A 19193-nucleotide genomic window follows, 5' to 3' on the forward strand; every position below is an offset into this window, starting at 1 on the left:
AGACGCGTTGAGAGCTTGTAGATCAGCTATTTTTGGGGCACAACCCAGGACTCTAGCTAGTAGAGATGCCGTGTACGACATGGATTTCTTTCTTGAACACATTTGTTCAACGCAACATACTGTGTTCAAGTTCAGGAGACTTCGGAAAAAAGCAATTCTCCTGAATGCTGCCTTCCGGCATGGCATGGAAAGGAGAGGAGGGTCATTTGCATTTCTTTCACCATAGTAAAAGCTGCATTCGTGGTCTGGAAAGGGCAGTTGTTTTACAGATGGGTAAAAAGGCAGAGGCTGAAGCCCCCTTTGATGTCTATGTGTGCACGTCCCTGGTACTGACTGACACCATAGAGCGGTAATACATGACGATGACACATGAAAGTCACACCGTTATTAGACCCCGTCTTGTTTCCATGTGTGTGATATCTAAGCCCTGATTTAAAATGAGTTGTTCACAAGCTCACAGTACATCTTTTAGTTCAGTGGTTTTCGACCAGTGGTCTTTGGGGGGGGGGGGGGGGGGGGGTTCCAGGTGGTCCCCAGCTAAATTATGGAGTTGGTAACCAAATGGACCCTTATAGATCTTTAACTCTTGAGAGCATAAGATGAAACCAAAGGGTTACATTTATTGTTAAACATCTGCACTACTTCATTTACAAGAATTCTACACAATTATAGAATTGTAGACAAAATCTTATCCAACCAAAACAGAGCATATGGTACTTTAGTTTTGGGTGTGAGAGGCTAAATCTCATCACATGGTGGTCCGTGGCTCAAATGCTGACTAAATAACGGGCCTTGATGTGAAAAGGGTTGAAAACCACTGTGTTAGTTGAATGCATGACACCGGCACACAAGTGGGTATAAATCACCCTTTACCTTTGGTAGATACTCAGGAAAATGGTCACAGAGGGCAGCAAAGGACTTTCCATTGATAGCCAAGTGATAGCTGATACCACTCTGGTACAGGCCCTGTGGAGAGACCGCAACAAAGAATAGCACCATCTTATTATAATACAGTGGTTGTGAGTGTGACCTAGTATGCAAAGACACACAACATGAATTCTGTAGTCCAGCAGACGAGGAAGATGGGTGGGAAATTTTGAATATTGGCCTAAAATATTGTCTATATACATTACATAAATACATTGGTAAATGTGAATTTATATAGCGCCTTTATCCAAGGCGTTTTACATTGATTGTGCATCAATTCACCCATTCACACACACATTCATACACCGATGGCGGTGGAAACCATGCAAGGCACCAACCAGCACATCAGGAGCAATTAGGGGTTCAGTGTCTTGCTCAAGAACACTTCGACACTAACTCTGGGGGAGCCCGGGTTCGAACTTGCGGTTACCTTGTGGTTGCCATCCAGCCACTCTACCCCTGAGCCACCACCGCCATAGGATGTTAATGGTAGGGTCACAAGAAACCCCTATAAAAGAATTGCCCAATAGTGACAACCGGCCAGCAAGTGGATTAGGCCAATAAAAAAAGACTATATATCAAATTTCCCACTTTAAACAAAACTGTGATATTACAGGTTGTGATGTCAGCCTAATGCTTAAAAGTGTTCCTGTTCCAAGGACCAGATTCTCCTTTTCATCCTCAATAGTATTGCTGTGACTTCTCCTTCCAATCGGTAACCCAGCCATTACAACATATTTAAAGTGGCACATTGTGAATTTGTGGACATAGAATAGTGCACTTCCCGTCTGTCCAGTTTTTCTGAATGTCTCCGACACTAGATTGTCTTTGTCTGGTGAAAGAACTGAACAATGGAAATTTGACAGTAGGTGTGTTTCCTTCAAGCCATTTTGAAAACAGGAAGCGACCTTTCAGAAATTCGAAAAAAGTAAAGCACATTTTTCCCCATTTCCATCCACTATCCACTAAATAAAATGTGATTCTTGGGAGATATGAAATAAGTTCATGAAATAAGCAGTAGGTGGCACAATTTTGATTTATGACTTAATGGAAATGTGTTGTGCAACTCAAAACATTTATTGCTCAGAGCATTTTAGAGAGCGTATACACAGACAGACCTGAGTGAGGACTTCTATGGATCCTGTCTCTGCCATGGTCCCTCTCTCTCCCAGGTGAAACTTCAGGGTGGGCATGGACTGGGCCGTGTAAGGGGTAGCGTGGACAAATATCACTTTGTCATCAGAGCCCATCATCCCACAACTTCGAGCAACATTGATGGCTGTTAAAATGTTGTCACCTAGGTGTTGAGGGAGAGAAATACAGAAAACTGCCCTTCAGTGCTGAATGTGGCAGAGCGTAATCTCTCCAACTGCCTTTTACAAAGATATAAAGTGATATATACACGTACTTGAGGTTTATTTTCTTTTTACAATAATAATGGTTTTAACTGCATGAACTCCTATTGTCCCTATTCTGGGCATGTTACAGTATATTAGGCAAACATTCTGCAAAACAACGCAAACATTTGGTGAAAATATGCAAAACTCTACAAGCTCACAGCGCGCCAGGCTGGTTAAAAGATCAAATATAACAAAGTGAACAGAGCGCAAATTGCTCACCGGTGACCATGACACTGCGAATGTGTGCCAGTCTCAGGGTTTTGATGACGTCTGGGCTCTCTGGCTTCACTGGGTTCCTCATCACCAGCAAACCCAGGAAGTGCATGTCTCTCTCTACTGCCTCCCTATGGATGGACATTCAACCAATAGTCAAGATTAGTCAAAGGAGTATCTTTTGTTTTGTAAGGAACCTCATTCACTTCAAAGTTAAAACAGGCTTTGCTCTCACTCGGACTCTAGAACTAGAATTTCAAAGACAGTGAAGGATTCGGTAGCACATAGAAACCAACAACACAGATGTTGATCTAACCGTTCAATGGTCCTCAGGTCATGCTGCCCATCCAGTGGTTTGTAGCCGAGTGCAAGAACCCTGAAGCCATCGCCTGCCGACGTACGCAGTACACTTGAGAACTGTGCAGGCACTATAAAACAAGAACAAGCAAACATTACTGTATGTGAAAACTTGTGGTGTGGTGCTGGCCTACAAAACACAATGAATTTTCAAATGGGGGTCCACAGGCTAATGAGTATCATTGTGGGGGTCCTTGACATGAAAAAGTTTGGGAACCACTGGATTAGGCCATAGTCTAGGAGGTAATAACATAGCCCTCAGACTATGCCAATAGTAAGATAGCTAAGAGTTTCTAACCGGTTTCTTCAAGGCAGAGGCTAGCCACCATCTCTGGGGCGCCTTTGATGAAGGCGCGGGCTGGATGTCCCCCTGGAGCCACTGTCACCACACTCATCCTCTGGAGGGACGAAGCAAACGGGAAGCGCCGAATGATGGCCACACCTTCGCTTATAGACTGATGGAGGAAGAACAGTGACATTTATTGCTCTGTCGTATAGCAATGACAAGCTCTACAGAACAATATATATCGTAGCTGTATCGTAGCTGAGTAGGGCATTCATTTACAAAGAAAAAAAAAACAGACGTTAAAATCCCACTTACTACGTCTGCAGGTTGGAACTCTTGTGCAGGAGGTTTCATAACCGCTAGAACTCTGTGACCTCCAAACTCTGAGTCTAGTGCCTTTTGATCTCCCTCTGGTTCTGTCAGTTCCTACAGGACACACAAGTAAACGGAGGATAATCACAACCACAATGTCTTTTAACCAAGCGCTACTTTATACTTTTATACGCAGCAGCGCCAATAGCAGATCTACAAGCTCACAACAGATGTGTTGTGTGACAACCTGTTGCGCTTGCAAATTGCCTATTCTTGCTACTAGAGGCTTCGGGTTTTGCGATAAAAATGTAGTGCGGATCGGGATCCTGCATTTGTGATATTTGGCGTCACCTCCCACAAATTTTGCAAGCCAATTACAGTCACATCACTCAATTGTATTTCACTTTGAGAAGATTGATCCGCTGAAAATCGTGTTTTTGCGTCAGTTACATTTTGCTGTTTGGAGTTACTTTAGAAAGAGTTGCCCAAGTAGCAGTGTGTTGTAGTGTGTTGCCATTTTGTTTAACCATACTAATAACTATTCTAACCAAGCATGCTCTCCGTTATAGGTCAACAGTACATTTTCAGTGCTCATGCAGAGGAGCCGGGTTCGAATCCCAGGTAGGAATAGAAGTTACAGATAGCACTTTTCTTTTTATTTATGTGCAAAATAGGGACGCATGGATGAATCAAAGTCTGTTGAAGCTTCTTACCCAGCCAGTGGATTCAATCATCTTTAGTTCCAGGGGGTCTCCCAGGGGCTGGCCCGCCAGCAAGGCCACAGTGTGACTACAGGCCATGGCAGAGATCATGGGCCCCGGGGCCAGGAGTCTGGGGTCTGAGACTAGCTCTGAGAAGCCAGTCTGCCCTGCCTCCATTACCCCCCACATATCCAGACCCTCCTCTGTCAGAGTTCCTGTCTGGGGAAACGGGAGCACAAAGAGGCAGTGCTGGATGTCTGTTCTGAAACGACTGGTTGGCAGAACAGACCAAAAATACACCAATACATATTTCCAACGCAGATTCCAAAAATGTTAGCACTGCAACCGCTACCAGTGTGAGATATCAGCAGAGAAGAGTTTCCTTTTCTGCAACCTGACCCCGGCCTGATGGGCAGAGTCAGTTGACAGATTAGGACTGGATTTAGGATCGTTTTCATGCCACTAGTAGGGCCTCAATTAGGAATCACAATTTAAATTTTAAGTTAAGTGGGCTATATTAGGCATAAATAAAGACTACCAAGTTAACACAATCTATAAAAAACCTTATCTCTCTCACTCACACACACACACACACACACACACACACACACACACACACACACACACACACACACACACACACACACACACACTTTATGTGGTGTAAAATGTCATATCTCCGTTACAGTGGGTCAACTAGACTTTGGAGTTCCAGGGGGTCCCCAGCTATATGATAGTTTGGAACCAAATGGACCCTTATGGGTCTGTAACCGAGTGTACAAATGGAACCAAATGGACCCAAACGGGTCCATTTGGTTCCATTTGCAGGCGTATGCATAGGCTCAACTTATGTAACTTAGATAGCCTTTTATGTAGACAATAGACATAGCACTTTATAGTGTATAGGCATAGTTTCATTATATAGATATTCCACTGTTCTTAGCTTACGTATGACTCATGACTACTTTTGTGTAATTGATGTATTACCATGTTTTTGTTCTTGCTTACTGTAAATCGCTCTAGATTAATAGCGTCTGCCAAATGCCTAAATTGTATGAGCTCACCTTGTCAAAGCAGAAGATGGAGACTTTGCCAGAGATGTTGATGCGTGGAGGGCTGATGCAGAAGACACCCTGCTTCTTCAGCCGTCTCTGGGCGTAGATGGTGCCCGTGGTGAGGGCAGCCGGCAGGGCTGGCGGCACCACGATGGTTACGATGTCCAGGGCCCGGATCCACAGCTCCTTCGTAGACACCTGGGGAGGACAAGACAGGACACCGTGCATCAACGTTTTAGCTGTATAGAGCAAAACGACTTAAAATTAGTGATGCATCGATGTATCGGCCACATAATCGGCATCGGTCGATATTGCTGTTATCGGTCAATAGCGGTATCGGCAAATAAAACTGACATCAACCGATGGCAGTAGCCGATGTTTATCTGTTGTTGATAAGCATACATTTCGCATTGGCTACGTTGGTGTCGGCTATGGGCTAAATTGTTATTTTAGACAGTATTCAGTATTGGCCAAGAATTTCCATACCGGTGTATCCCTACTTAAAATGGATCCTTCATCATCAAAACACATAAGAAATAGGATACTCACATTGGATCTGCTGAGGACCAAAAGGCTGTAAATTGTGCCAAGGAGAGCTTTAAAAAAAGGGGGGGGGGGGGGAACAGGGACGTTACCACTGCACCACCCGAAATAAAATTGGAAATGATATTTTGTGACAAAGCATTGGTTGTATTCTAAGTAGCCGTGTACTAAGCAGGATAACGTACAGATAAATGATATTTTGTGACAAAGCATTGGTTGTATTCTAAGTAGCCGTGTACTAAGCAGGATAACGTACAGCGAGCAGGACATCTGCTTAGCCTCTGTTCTGCGTCTCTCTGCCGGGTTCATTTACCTCGGTGGACATTATCTCTGATACAGTGGTGGAAAAAGTACTCAAATGTTTTACTTAAGTATCAATACTGCAATGTCGAAGTACTTGGTTACATGTAAAAGTCCTGAATACAAAAAGTACAACATGTACTTAAAGTAACAAAAGTTACTCATTGTGCAAGTTTTGAATTTTTAAATGTATAAAAGTCTTTAAAAAAATGGCATATCTATAAGCTCACAATGCATCGCGATGGTAACTAAAGTTGTCAAATAATTGTAGTGGAGGAAAAGTACAATATTTGCCTCTGAAACGTAGAGTAGATGTGGAGTGTGGAGTAGAAGTAAAAGTACTGACAATGTGACACAATCAAGTAAAGTACAAATACCTCAAAATTGTACTTAAGTAAATGTACTTAGTTACTTTCCACCACTGCTCCTGTACCATATTCCTTGACACATCAGAAGGAAAAGAGCCGGCACTCAGATTCAGCTCTTACCCACAGCGCCCAGGAACAGCAGGAACTTGCTGGCATCTCGGTAGAAGCGGAAGTCGACGGGCTGAGGGTAGAGAATGGAGCTAACCAGGTCACCTTTTGCTGTGAAGAACCCTGAGGGGAGTAACACACCCATTTTTATCTCTGTGCTGGAAACACTGGGTGTATTCAAATCCAATGAATAACACTGAAGTACTGCCAACGCGCTGAATGAGTTACGGCAGCAATTCTCGACCTGCCACAGATTCCATTAGGCAGCAGAATGGCTGCCTTGTTAACTCTATCTCTACCGCTAGCTGTTAGCATAAACCCCAGTTCCAGCATACGCGATCACAAATTAAATCCGAAATGTTGATGGCAGAAAATCCACCAAGGACAGCGATTCTAGAGTCGGACTTATGGAGGTTTGAAAATCCTCCCTTCCAATGGTTTGCACTGTGAATATATTTGCAATCCCATAGTTGGAACGGTGGGGTGTTGCTATATAGGAACCGGACCAATGTTAAATGCTTCCATAGGCATCAACCATTATATAGACGGAGTATACGTTGGGGTATGTAATGTATATATACGGACCTAGGATATGACCTAGGATATATACGGACTTGGGAAAAAAATAGTTAATAGGTGGTCACTCACATGGGTGGGCCGCGAACGCTTTCAGGATTTTCAAGTGGGCCGTAATCAAGAAAATGTTAGGAACCACCGAGTTCCTTTTTATTTTATTTTTTAAGATTTGTTTTTGGCTATTCTGAAGAATGACAGGAAAGAGGGAGAGAGAGAGAAGGGGAGAGACATGCAACAAAGGTCATCACGAACGAGACTGGAACACGCGACGTGCTGTCAGGCCAGAGCATATGCTGTATGTGGCATGTGCCTGGACCATTTGGCCAGCGGGCGCCCCCCCCCCACTGAGTTCTAACAAATGTTACTACTATATAGAAACTAAACTATGCGCTCTTACATTAACAAAAAATAATAAGAAAAATGATAATACACATGTTTTTCCAAAATAAAAATACCTTTTTCCATCTTTAGTCTAGAGGGGTATGCCCCGTACTACTCCCTTCTTACCTGTGCTTGTGACCACAGCGATGGCTCCGACACTCCCCCCAGACTTGGCCTGGATCACGTGTGTGCCACTGAAAAGGGTGTGTCTCCGCTGGGTCTCGGAGTTGTACGTTGCATCGCTTGCTGGCAGTGGGGTTTTCATCACAGGCACACTTTCACCTGGACACAGAAATGAACAGCTTGCTGTGCTGCTGCTGCTAGCACCCTGCAAGGACAGCTTTTCCACTCACTTTTGACTCCTTTATTTTGCCATTCTCTGGTTGAGGTAACCATTAGTTAACCATTTAGACCCGAGGTCGAATTCTAAAAAAAGTCTTCTAAATCCTGACAGTTTTCTGAAATACCTATGTTTCTATATCAGTGGTGCTCAATATTTCATGTCAAGGACCCTAAAAATTATATGTAATTGGCCGCCGCCGCTGCCGGCCCACAACTGAAAATATGTTGTTCCAGGGACCCAGAAGCAAAGATTTGAGATAAAAAACGTTTGCTATGAAAGAATATATATTCAAAGATTTGTGCCATATTTTTACATTTTTTCAAAAATAGCAGATCTACAAGCTCGTAGCGCAGCACTCGGTGCCACGCTATGAGATTGTAGATCTGCTATTTTTCAATAGCTAAAGTATAACATAATGCTTAAAACACCCAAAGGGGTTCCCGTCCAGAATGGGTTAAAGGGCTAGCTTGACCACCTTGATAGAGGTTTGGGTTGTGTAGTTACCTTGCCATGATGTGCCATGACTCCAAAGGAAACTCCTCTTGGGCCACTTCACTGTACAATGTAAGTCAATGAGGAGCTTGTTGCCGATTATCAATATCCAATCAATGGAGCAATTATTGTTGATTATTTGCCCACTTTTGGAGCTACATCATGGCAAGGTAACTACACAACTCAAAGTTCTACCAAAGTGGTCCCGTCCTTTAAACCTCTTTCAACCTAGTGTCCGTATATGGCCCGTATATATATATTCACAACTTCTGTGGGACATTGTCGCAAAACAAAAACAAAATAAATAGTTCTTAAGTGGTCAAGATGTCATCCGATCCCAAGCATGTGCGTGCTGGGTCTCAAAGCCCTGCTATTCAAGGGGTTCAGGAGTATGAACCATTACATCATTGGCACATATAGGCTCAGTCTGCCAGTGCTTACCAGTGAGCATGCTCTCATTGACCATGCACTCCCCGGCCAGCAGGGCGGCGTCGCAGGGCAGCAGCAGCCCTCCCTGAGGGATGATGAGACAGTCGCCCGGTACCAGCTCCACGGAACTCACACACTCCTCCTCTAAATAACAGACAATGCTTTACAAACTCCATTCACGAATAGTCGAAGCATAAAATAGGGCTCAAGTTACAGAGACTTGAAAATTGCTTGAAATAGGCAATTCAACATTTAAAAACTTTTTGTCAAAAGGTGTGCATCATCAAGTCTAGCCAACGAAAAAAATAAAATAATAATAAAATACTAAAATAGTGAAAATGCTCGACCAAAGGTCTACCTCCTGAGCTTCTCCGAATGGTGACATTGGTGATGAGCTGAGCCATGCTACGGAGAGTAGATCTTTGCTGTGGAGACCAAGAACATGGATGCATTTTAGCCAAGAGCAAAGAAACAGCACATTATACACAGAACACTACAAAGCTAAATGTCTGTTTATACCGTTATAGAGGTATGGTCACAATAGTTGCACCATCATCCATCTTTAAAACACCCATGTGGCTATAGGGGAAGATTTGACCAACATTGGTCTAATTAACTACATGGACCATAGTGTCCCTATTCTGGGCATGTCATAATAATAGCTGAACATTCGGCAAACATAGATGAACATTTGGGGAAAATAGCATTTGGAGCGTTTTGAGGTTGTAGATATCGTTGCCGTCGGGAGGAAACCACCTAAGTCCATTTTTGAGATTTTTGCATAAATCAGTGCTATTGAACAGCCTTTACATCTGTGTCTGTTGGTTAAAAACATATTGCGGTAGTAAAGGTAGTAAAAAGCGCTTCGGACTAAACCTCTTAACTCCATTGGACCCTCAAACTGTCTGCTAAAGCAACTAACTCCACCTCTCTAACTCCCCCTCTCATGCAAGTAATTGACAATATATAAAGTCACAACATTTTCTACTGTTCCATTTCCTGAAGAATGAACATTTTGGAGTTAGTTGGTTTCTTCCTGACAGCAGCTCTTTTGCAACAATCAAGTATAAAGGGTTGAAACGGGTAACTAGCAATGTGCTGAAGGCTTACCTTGCGTGTCTCATACAGGGAAAGACTGATGGATAAGGTTGAGATGATGAAGATACAGGAAGCATAGTAGTAATAATGATCAAAGGTCCACAAGATAATGCTGAAGACTTGGAACACGTAGAATGGATTAAGGACCTGGAGAAGACAGACAAGAAATACATGACACTAAAGAAGAGGATCCAAGGCACTCTGTTCCAGTGAGGTGAAAAAATGCCTTTTTATAAGGCATAGCAAAGAGCATTACAAAAAGGAGGACCAACACGTTTCGGCACTCAGCCTTCATCAGGGTCCCATGAAATAAATACATGAATCGGATATCACCATATCAAGTGAAATCAAATTTGAACTAGAAAAAGTGCCCTTCCGGGCACAGGTCTCCACCAGGTTATCCACAGATCCGTGCAGTTAGAGGTAAAAACACTTTTCGGCCAGTTATAGCGCCACCTTGAGGCTGAGTTGAAATTGTTCATGTGGCATTTCGTCCTCGGCCTAGTGGGAATGTGGGTGCACAATTTCACGGAAATCACGCGATGTGTTCATGATTTGCAGCATTTTGTTTGAAACTGAGCACTCCTGTGAACTTTGGAAGCCAATCTTAACCAATCAGGATGGAGTCTGATAAATCTGAAAGACCCGTTTCGTTGAATGGCTCTAGAGAGACTGTGTACCAATTTGCGTGATGTTTGGACAAAATCTGTAGGTGTACTGTGCAAAAACTTGTTTTGCACAAAGCGGCCTCCTGGTGGCGCTATAACAGGCCGTTCTGGAAAGTTTGGGGCAGAGGTTCATCGTTGGCATCCAGGGAGTGTGTGTGCAAAATATGGCATCGACCGGGTTAACGGTGGCCGAGATTAGCTGTTCACGGACACACGGACGGACGGACGGACGGACACACGGACGGACGGAGTGCAAAACATACTCTCCCCACATGCCTTCGGCCTGGTGGAGACAATAATAATAATGATAATAATAATGGATTGCATTTTTAGAGCTTTTCCATGCCCTACGTGCTTACTTAAAGCGCTATTCATTCATACATTGGGAGGTGAAGCGGCGAACAGTCAACTCCAGCGTCCTCACTTCCCACATTCACACACCAATGGTGGCAACCGCTGGAGGCAATGTAGGGTCCAGTGTCTTGCCCAAGGACACTTTGACATGTAGACAGGAGAAGCCGGGATTCGAAACCGCCGACCCATGGATCATTTCAAGTCTTCAAATTAATCCAGCAGGTTGTTAGCTTTACAGTTAGCTTCCAAATACCAGTGGTGGAAAGTAACTAAGTACATTTACTAAAGTACTGCACTTAAGTACAATTTTGAGGAATTTGTACTTTACTTCAGTATGTCAAATTTTCTACTACTCCACTACAATTAAGTTAAAACTTCAGCCTCTTCCTGTACGTCCACATACCTAGTTGGCAGCAGCTACTGTAATAATCACAACAGTGTTCCTGTTGGGTAGTTAAATACGCTGTGAGCTTGTCGGTGCCAAGAAGAGGGTGCGGTGAACTGGCGGCGTCTGGCATGCATAGGTGGCGTGGCTGGCGAGTTAAAACCGGTAGTTTTAAAGTCATTGTTGAACGATCTTGGCCATCCTGTGTGTGTGTGTGTGTGTGTGTGTGTGCTTTCAGAAAATTGTCATTGTTGGACCCAACACAGTAAATACCGTGCTCATTCAGAACTTTATACTTTGTCACCAATATGCTGGTTACCTTTTCAATGGGCTTGTATTTAGCCTGGCATTAAATTTAAAGAAATCAGACCCATCTGAAGTGAGCGGTGCTGTGCTGTGCTGTGCTGTGCTGTACTGTACTGTACATACCTCCTCCCTGGCCTGTGTGTGTATGTGTGTTAGGCTGTGCAACAGTGACACTTGGTGGTGAACAAACGCTATAATGCTATTTTCGTGCTTGGACACAGCCAGGGACCCAGGGACAGACAGACCGTGGGAGCCTGTGTGTGTGTGTGTGTGTGTGTGTGTATGTGTGTGTGTGTGACTTGCTGTGTGTTTGCAGTGTTACATGTTTTTTTTTTTTTTTTAAGATATTTTTTTGCGGCTTACGCCTTTTATTGATTTTTGAAGGGACAGACAGTAGGCTGACAGGAAACGGGAGAGAGATGGGGGGATGACATGCAGTAAAGGCCGTGTCGGGTCCGGGAGTCGAACCCGCGGCACACTGCGACTGGATCACCAGTCCGGTGCCCAGACCATTACGCTATGGCCTGGGCTTACATGTTTTATTAATTTGCCTTGCTGTGTTTGCAGTGTTGCTGCAACGGGTCGGATACCTGCAGATACCCCGTGGGTATGGATCTGGTTTAGAGTTTTATATAAATCACGGGTAACGGGCGGGATGCGGAACTGATGATTGACAGGCGGGGCAGGTACGGGTATCGAAAATTGGACCCGTGCAGGACTCTGTTGTACAGTAGTGTGTGTGTGTGAGTGAGTGAGTGAGTCAGTTAAAGTGCTGGTTTTGCACAGCATGATTGTATAATAAATTATAATCTGTGTAAAATAAATTCCTATCTTCATATAATAGGTCCTCACTAATAATCATGATTAAATGGCACGATTTGTTTCTACTCAGTCTGTGGGCAGTTTAGAAATTGTCTTCCAGTGACATCATCATTAGTCAGATTTTTTTTTAAACAAGATTTATTTACAAAAATGTTTAGATTTTCATTATCGTGAGAACGATGGCTTCCATTTTCGCATTGCAACTTTTCAGGACTAGAAAGCCTGCAGTTTCTATTGGATTGTATTCCCCACCGATGATGTCACTGGAAGACGGTTTCTGATTTGCCCACAGCCCTCCTGTGAGAGACAGACCGAATAGAGAAAAATTGTGCCATTTTTTCATGATTATTAGTGAGGACCTCTTATATGAAGATAGGTTGAAAAGTGGTGAAGTGGTCCTTTAATAATGTATACTTTTTCCACCATTGCCAAATACGTTCTTTATGGTCAACTGTTGACAGCATTACACAGCATTCTGTTTTACCTCCTCAACCAGCAAATTCATGTAGGACTTCACAGGTACATCAATGAGGTTGGGTCCATAAACCTTCCGTCTGAAATTAAAACAAAAATAAAAACAAATGATGGAACAGTGAATGAGCAGTGTTTGCAGAATCAAAACCGAGAAGGATAGAGACAGTTCATCTTGATCAAATAGGTAATTGCTCCTAGCCTAACTGTATACATATACTGTACCTTAAGCTTTGCTCCAGATGACCGAGGCCATCTCGGAAGCGGTACAAATCATTGCAGGTCCAGTCCTCATTGAGGACACTGTAAACAAAGAGGCAACATAGTAATATTTCGACACTTGCTTTGGCAATGTAAATGTATGTTTTCTCATGCCAATAAGATAAATAACTAAAAGGTATGTCTTCAAGAGACATACAAATACCCTGAAGAAGGCAGTTGTCTACCAAAACGTTGATTAATTAATTATCTGCGTCTTAAAATAAATTATTGGCACTTTGGCTATCTTCTTGAAGACAGACTTTAGAACAAACATTTTAGATTATTCTGCCGTGGCCCGGCACCACTAGCATACTAGGTTTAACCCATTCTGACCTGAGATCAGATTCATACGAGGTTTCCACCGGACACACACTGGTCTGATTAACTAACTATGTACAGAGACAGATGTGTGCTGCAACATTTGGTGATAAGAAACAGCACTTTCTGTTCATTTACATTTAGCAGTAAACAGTCAATGTTTTTACAACAGCTCAAAACATTCCTTTGCATACTCATCTTACTTCCCATGTTGTGGTCATTTTCCATATTTGTTATAAACGGGTGATATTTCCCTGTTTTCTTTTCACAATCATTTTTAGTCCCGGCAGAAGTGGGCAGTTACCCAATAGTCAACATTACCTAGTCTCATCTCCGTGTCCACAATAAAGCTTTTGGTGCTGGCAGCTACAAGTGTGCGGCTATACATTTTTTCATTATTAGTGAACAGTACCTAACACGACAGAAGGCCCCCTTCCTGGCCAGCCAGACATAATGGAGTCCCTCAAACGCATAGTAGCGCATCAGCGTTTTCTGAAAGACAGACGGTATATATATAGATGTGATTCTAGGAAGATGATCTCTTTGGAAGGCAAACATTTCTGCCACTCCAGTGGCTCCACCTTACCTCATCTTTGTGGAGCTGGACGGTGTCTCTCCATTCACTATCCTCCAGGTCTTCAATCAGCTCCAAACTGAAATGGGACGAACACACTGTATGTCACTGGAGCCTGGTAGGGGTAGGGCTAGTTAGTTAGTTATACACAATATCATGATATTGGGACACCCAAAATCCCAGACAATATCTAGTCTCATATCACGATATGAACAATATATTTCCCAGCCCTGTGATAAGTTGAAAGTATTGACTGTGTACTACTAGGTTGTGACTGGTGGAAGTCACAGAGCTGACCTGCCTTCCTCCAGCTCTTTGGTCAAGACCTCCACAACATGCTGCTGGCCAAAATGATCCTGTAAGGAAGATATAAAAGCACAGCAACTACTGATAAAAAAACAAGGAAAAAACACCTACAAAATGTGAACAAACAAATGTATACACTACACTACATAATCCTCAAGGCACCCCCACCCCCGCCCCCCAGATATGTAGTCTTGTACAAGATCAAAAGTGCTTCGTTTGCATCAGAGAATGCACAGAATAGAATGGGAACATGATCAGTGCCGTTTCATAATTAGATAAACCGCAATAAGATCAATAACGGCGTTGACAAGCCAGTAATCCTCTCACTCTCAGTAGCAGGATATCTGCCAGGGCCAGTGGACAGGGGGCACAACGGGCAAGGACTGCCAACCGCGGCCACCAGTGGAACACGAGGAACAGCAGGCCGAGAGACAGCAGGGTCCCGAGTCGACACAGCCACACGCGCCACCACACCCACCTATATCCCTGCACATCCTGGGAGCAAGAACAACATAATGAGAAAGAAAGGCCGGAGAGTGCAAGCAATGGAGTCATGTTCACTTCATTCATTGAGCCAGCAGAAAGGGTTATCACTTATCATGACGTGTTGTGAGCTGAATGTCAATCTGCCATGTATGATTATTTTAGTATAAAGTATAAACAAAATAAATGGTTACATTTAAAAATGAGAAATCTCCTTCTATGCCTGAAATAGGGACACCAGGTTGAAATATAGTATTTGCCTCTGTATTTAGTGGAGGAGCTTAGGGATATTTCGTGCTTAATTCGTCTAAAAGCGTGAAATTCTGCACAGATGTAGCCCAGGGCATGATCTATAATGATTTAGCTAGGGCGCCCGAGCCGGCGACCTTTGAGGTCGGCACAGCGGCCAAATCCATCTGGCCACCATTAACAACCTATATATGGCAAAACTTTCTAAATGTCATTATGCTTTAAGTATAGCATGTGATGTGTCAAACTAGTGGTTTTTCATGATTCTGAATCGATTCCAAACATACGTTTTACACAAAAAGCACTCCTTCAGCTAAAAACGGCATCACAAATATGACGAGGTCATCACATTTGGGCGAATTTATTTAAAAAAAAATGAATCACACCCGTGTGAAGTACAGTAAGTGGTGCAACTCCGTGTGGGTGTCCACGGAACATCCAGCCCCCCAGGAACGAGCCCAGGGGGCCGGGCCGGTTCCGGTTCCCGCATCCGAAACGGTTGAGAAATGACAGAGTAAAGGTGGTTGCACACTGGACGCATTTTTCGGAAAACTGATTGAGAAACGCTGCTAAAAATCAGAAAAACTCGCTCTGTGTGCAGGGACCTTTACCGTGTGGGGGTCCCTCTACTGTACTGTATTGTACTGGCACTGTACTGTACTGTCACAGACGAAATCATCATATATACAGCTAATATGTGTGTGTGTTAGGCTGCGCAACAGTGACACTTGGTTGTGAAAACCAACCAAACGCTATTTTCGTGCTCGGACACAGCCAGGGATGGACACAGCCAGCCAGCCAGCCAGCCACCCACAGACACACAAAGCTGCATAAGGAAGTGGTTGCACCACTTAAAAATCTAAAGCACAAAAACTAACACAACCCATCAACATAATATGAGGGTCTCTTACCATGTGTGAGGTGGGGCTGAGGATGGGGTTTCGGGTACTGGGTGAGGGAAGTCCCCTCTGCGGCTCCACCACACAACCTAAACAACAGGTTATAAGCTATTAATGTCATTTGAGATGAATAAGCCCTCAGCTATACACACACAGTCACACCCAATAAGTCAACAGGCTATGTAAAGCATATATTTGGTGTGACGTGTGTATATTATGTATGTATGTATGTATGTATGTATGTATGGGACAATAAATAGTCTGATTTAGATGGTTAAATAATAGGGTTTTAGCCTTGGATCAAGGCCATCATAGATTAATTGAATCTAGTCTGACTTTTACTTTCGTATTTATGATCAATAGATGAAAATCTAATCAAATGTCAAAATCATAGAATGCACCTATGATAGTCTTTATCTAGCCTTGGATCAAGACAATCAGATGTAATTTATCGTCAGACTCGATAGCATGCGTCTATGATAGTCTTAATCCAATCCAAGACTAGTCTTGATATAATAGCTCTGGTCCAAAGCCTGAGTCTGGACCAGAGGGTTATAACTTATAACATTCATTTTGACAATAACTTCTGGGTTTCATTTGAGAAAGTACGCATATTTTTGCATTGTATGTGGTAGAAAATCACTTTACTACTGAGTTTAGTCAAGTTGTATTGAGATAATGCATCATAAACCCAATAATGCAAAACACACGGTAGTACAGCTTCACGAAAATCACAACGCTACTGAAAATCTAAGCTGCCAAACAGCACTAATCGCCGTACAATTACTAATGTTAAAACAAAAGCCCATGCTGCTGCAGCTGCTATGCTTACCCTGTTCTGTTCGTCAAATACGAACCATAGACCATAGAAAACGCATATCTGATGTCGCCGCTTCCTGGGAGAATAATCCCACCTGCTACTGACGGTGAAGATACTTTATGCCTTCACAAGAATAAACTCAAAGAGGCAATTTTGGAATAAACACTAATCGAACATCCTAAATAATACTATTGTAATCTTAAGGACACAATTATAATAAAACGTGTTAAACTTAAGTAATGCTCTGACTCTGAATTTATGATCAACGTGTTTTTTTTCCTCACAAACATACCCTAAAAATGAACCTGCCGACCTGCGCGTTCGGTTGACACGCCTTTTTTTCCCTCACTTGGTTCACGCCACGCCCACCTTTGGAGGTTCACGACGTCAGGATAAAGCACGGTGTGCGACACCGTCGGCTGTACTAATCAATAATAATAATAACTAGCACTGCACTCTGGAGTGCCTACTTGCTTGTTGCACATAAGTATAAATGGCCTACTAGTGCGCAAGCAGAGCGCGCAAATACTGTCGACCGCTACAAACTGTCAAATTTCAGCTTCTGTGAAAAAACGTTTGAAATATTGAATTATTAGGTTTAGCTAGTTTGGAGGTAAAAAAGTAGTATTGTGAAGTATGGTAAAAGCGACGGCTTTCGATGGTGACGTATGTCGATCAGTGTCGGGTGGATTAAAGGAAATGCCTCTATGTATATGTAATTTGTAAGTTGATTAGCGGTATACTGTGGTTACTTTGCGCCCTGTTTGATGCGTATGTATCGTACCAGCATATGACGCCAGGGTATAACTGGTATAACTAGCTCTCAATGATGACGTAATAAAGATGTGGATTAAAGGACCCAATGCCAGGTTGTAATTGGTTTTCGATGGTGACCTAATGACGATATGTTTTAGTGTCGGGAAGATTAAAGGTAATGCTCCTATGCATACATGTATGTAATCTGTCACCACTGCCGTATCAGGCACAAGTAGTCATGATGTCATACGCTGGGACGGCACATACGTATCAAACATCGTCCTGGACGAAAACTATTACTTGCAGGCTCTGCTTGCGCAAGTCATAATAATAATAATAATAATAATAATAATGATAATATGCCTAATAATGTATAGTGCTCTTGCACTTTTAAAAACAATTGCAAATCACAATTCTCACACACAGGCTGACACAGCATCCAAAAAAGAGCACAACAATAACATTTCATAAAGAGATAAGAACAAGTGTAATTAGGTAGTAAAACTGAGCCTATAGCTATTACAGTGTGTTTTATGGTTTCAAGCAGTGATTTAAATGAGAACACTTCCTGTTTTTTTATTATTTAATTGAGGGACCATATACCATCACATGGATAGCAAGTTAATGTTAGACAATTTATGGAAGCGGGTAAAACTTATCTCCCACTCAGTTTAATGACCAAATAACGTTAGACAAACAACAACAACACATATTTTTTTACTATTACTATTTTTTTAACCGCATTGCAGGACATTATTTAAGTTTTTACCACATAATGTTGTTCCACGTTCCACCTCCCAGTAAGAACCCTTAAGTATCCACAAAAAGTATCAAAGTCTTAGTTAATACTTTCTGTAAGGCTGAATAAATCTAAATTGCCAGATTATCTACAAAGTTTCAGTGTCACTCATAGACGGTGTCACTCTATTATTCGTATATTATCTCCTACTCAGCAATAAACTGCTTATCAAGGAGGAATTGAGTTCCATTGACAAGGCTGGTGCTTGCTAAATGCAACACAAACCATATCAGGTTTGCACAACACCTCACTGGCTTTTTGGTGTGGTGTAAAAAACCTAGACATTTGGTGCTGTGGACTTAAATTTCTTTTTTCTTTATAGTTTTTATCTGACGATTTTGTAACCCATGTTTCACCCCTGTGGCACGTGCAGAGAGGGGGGGGGGGGGCTAGGGGGACTTGAGCCCTTGCCTTTTTGCAGAAAGTGCCCTTTCCCTAAAAAAGAAGATTTTTATTTATTTTTTTGGCCACATAAGGGCATGTGGGGGGGATGTGATGTGGGGGCCCAATACGAGCTTATGTGGGGGCCAATAAGGGCTTGTGGGGGGCCAATAAGGGCTTATGTGGGGGGCCAATAAGGGCTTGTGTGGGGGGCAAACAAGGGCTTATCTGGGGGGCAAATAAGGGCTTATATGGTTATATGGGGGGCCAATAAGGGCTTGTGTGGGGGGCAAATAAGGGCTTGTGGGGGTGGGGCAATAAGGGCTTATGTGGGGGCCAAAAGGGGCTTGTGTGGGGGGCCAATAAGGGCTTGTGTGGGGGGCCAATAAGGGCTTGTGTGGGGGCCAATAAGGGCTTGTGTGGGGGGCAAATAAGGGCTTGTGTGGGGGGCA

At 43.0% G+C, this 19193-nt stretch overlaps 1 protein-coding gene across 3 annotated transcripts in view; it reads right to left on the minus strand.

Annotated features, from left to right (window-relative positions):
* atp13a2 (ATPase cation transporting 13A2) overlaps nt 1-19193 on the minus strand; it is a 29622-nt gene that overhangs the window by 7298 nt on the left and 3131 nt on the right. For 2 of the 3 annotated variants that reach the window (XM_083768464.1, XM_083768463.1), the window contains exons 2-22: nt 15998-16074; nt 14682-14849; nt 14346-14404; nt 14061-14127; nt 13887-13966; nt 13121-13198; nt 12909-12978; nt 9902-10036; nt 9150-9216; nt 8804-8935; nt 7654-7809; nt 6583-6693; nt 5801-5847; nt 5261-5449; nt 4209-4415; nt 3499-3609; nt 3196-3352; nt 2857-2968; nt 2547-2671; nt 2046-2224; nt 874-966 (exon numbers count right to left, since the gene is read on the minus strand). In XM_083768464.1, coding sequence (XP_083624590.1) covers nt 874-966; nt 2046-2224; nt 2547-2671; nt 2857-2968; nt 3196-3352; nt 3499-3609; nt 4209-4415; nt 5261-5449; nt 5801-5847; nt 6583-6693; nt 7654-7809; nt 8804-8935; nt 9150-9216; nt 9902-10036; nt 12909-12978; nt 13121-13198; nt 13887-13966; nt 14061-14127; nt 14346-14404; nt 14682-14849; nt 15998-16074 — 2420 coding nt within the window. Of the gene's footprint in view, nt 1-873; nt 967-2045; nt 2225-2546; nt 2672-2856; nt 2969-3195; nt 3353-3498; nt 3610-4208; nt 4416-5260; nt 5450-5800; nt 5848-6582; nt 6694-7653; nt 7810-8803; nt 8936-9149; nt 9217-9901; nt 10037-12908; nt 12979-13120; nt 13199-13886; nt 13967-14060; nt 14128-14345; nt 14405-14681; nt 14850-15997; nt 16075-16828; nt 17078-19193 lie in introns of those variants that run through there. The other variant, XM_083768465.1, reaches the window with a different exon arrangement.

This window comes from Protomyctophum parallelum (genome assembly GCF_964188405.1).
Source record: "Protomyctophum parallelum genome assembly, chromosome: 7".
In the NCBI taxonomy this organism is placed as follows: domain Eukaryota; kingdom Metazoa; phylum Chordata; class Actinopteri; order Myctophiformes; family Myctophidae; genus Protomyctophum; species Protomyctophum parallelum.